The sequence below is a fragment of the Buceros rhinoceros genome, unplaced genomic scaffold, assembly GCF_000710305.1.
Source record: "Buceros rhinoceros silvestris isolate BGI_N320 unplaced genomic scaffold, ASM71030v1 scaffold22357, whole genome shotgun sequence".
NCBI classification, from domain to species: domain Eukaryota; kingdom Metazoa; phylum Chordata; class Aves; order Bucerotiformes; family Bucerotidae; genus Buceros; species Buceros rhinoceros.
This window is the reverse complement of record NW_010420835.1, coordinates 6585-8576: the sequence shown is the minus strand read 5'-3', so window position 1 is coordinate 8576 and position 1992 is coordinate 6585. Positions and strand designations below refer to the sequence as shown.

The 1992-nt window shown below is 55.4% G+C and overlaps 1 protein-coding gene across 1 annotated transcript in view; it reads left to right on the top strand.

Moving 5' to 3' along the window:
- The window catches only part of PTPRS (protein tyrosine phosphatase, receptor type, S), a gene marked incomplete at its 5' end in the record, with an annotated part of 43318 nt that overhangs the window by 35013 nt on the left and 6313 nt on the right, over nt 1–1992 (top strand). Inside the window, one exon of the mRNA XM_010139462.1 lies at nt 1189–1312. Coding sequence (XP_010137764.1) covers nt 1189–1312 — 124 coding nt within the window. The remainder of the gene's footprint in view (nt 1–1188; nt 1313–1992) is intronic.

The following is a 1992-nucleotide window of genomic DNA, read 5'->3' as shown; positions in this document are numbered from 1 at the left end:
GGTGCCTGGCAAGGGCGGAGGGCTGAAGCCAGGCAGGGGTGTGGGGGACCCCGTCCCCCCCCGGCTAGGAGCGCAGGCAGGGAGAGGGAGAGTGAACAGCGGGGAAACAAGTCGGCACGTTCCTGCCAAGCCTCCAATTGAGGCAAACCCCTAGGGCTCTGCAAAATGATGAAGGAATTAAGCCCTTGTTTTATTTAATTCTCTGGCTGAGGATTTAGAGGTAAACGTAATTAACCTAATTTCCATATCTGGGACAGCTGGACTTCAGAGGGAAAAAACCCAACCACCAAACCTGGCATAAATCACCAGGACAGGCAGAGAGGATTTTTCTCTCCAGTGTATTTCGTTGTTTATTCCCTCATCTCTTCCAGCAAAAAGCCAGTTTCTGGGGGCCAGGGTCCTTCCCCTCCTGTGTCCTGGGCGATGCACGTGCCCTGCTGAGCAGGCAGGTCCCTGCCCCTGCCCGACCCCCGTGGTGCTTTCTCCTCGTTTCGCACCCAGAAGACCTTTGGCACTGAGTCTTTGTGGTCCCAAGCCCTGCTGTCTCTGCAGTCGCTGCTCTTCGTGGAGCAGCCCATCCCCTCCTGCTGCCCACGGCAGCAAGCTCCTTCCCTCGTGTTTCATATCCCACTTGCACACGTGGTTATAAACCTTGTCCTCACTTAAACACCTTCTCCTCGGAGTATCGGTGCTCACCAAGACGCTGGTATATTTATGCCCTCTTAATGGGTGTTTAGTTTAACCAGGCACAGATTTAGCCTCTTCATCATTTCATAAATACATCCTGGCGGGATTGTCCCTGTTCTCTCCCAGTTGCCGGCCGTTTATCAGTGCCGTTACGGAGGGCTGTAACTAACCCAGCGCAGCCTTGGCAGAAGCGTAATCCAAGGCCTCTGTGGTGCAGATGCATTTGCCACCAGGTCACGCTGCATCGAGCCAGAGGGGGAATTGTCCCAGGTACCGCTCTGGGTGCGCTTGGGCCAAGGCAGATGGGACATGAGCATCCCGTGCCCCCAGGCTGGGGCTTTTCCCCAGTAAAGATCGGTTCTCGAGGGAAGCAAGCAGTGACCGCTGCATTCCTCAGCTAGAGCTTCAGAGCCGTGTCCTGTCCCACAGAACGAGGTATTCAGAGCTTGATTTGCTGCTTTTCTCCTCTCTGACTCTTCCGTTTCTTTCCCCATTCCCCAGTCCATTGACCCGGGCCAGCAGTTCACCTGGGAGCACTCCAACCTCGAAGTGAACAAGCCCAAGAACCGCTACGCCAACGTGATTGCCTACGACCACTCGCGCGTCATCCTGCTGCCCATCGAAGGTACTGAGCATCTCTCCTCCTACGGGTTAGCGCCAGGCTGAGGCTGCTGCGGGGAAACGTATTGCACGAGCTCTCCTCCTTCTGCGTTACCTTCTATTTATACTCTTCTCTTACCGTCTCCCTGGGAGTTTAGCAAGCAGGAGATACCTCTGTAAACCAGGCGGCTGTTAAACTCTGGTGACTGACGTATTCCCTGGAGCCGCAGGCTCTCATTTCAAGGGCTGGTTTATCAAAGAACTGTCTTCCCTTTGCTCGGAGAGCCCTGCTCGCTACCTTCCTAGCCAACGGGGAGAATTCAGCCCAGAGAGTGCTTTGCCTTAGAGAGGGGGGAACGGGGCAGCAGGCGGCAATGGGTGTGGAGTGTGTCCACACAGCGGGGGAATGAGCAATAATTGCACAGGGCTAATTGTACCCACGTGAGTGTCGGCGCCATCGCAGAGACGTGGCTGCTGACTTGTGCAGACGTAGCGATTACTTGATACGCGGCTCCTGCTGCAGCCCTGACCCCTCTGAGGCAGAGAACGAGGAAGGGTGAGTGTGAGCCTGGTAGGCTGTAAATTGTTTCCTGAGCTGCTTCTGCAAGTGCTGGTGCAGTCACCAAACTTACATCAGATTTAGGAGCTCGTGGCTCTTGACAGAGGTGCTGGGGTGTGCGCTCGGATAAGAGGGGCTTGTGTTGG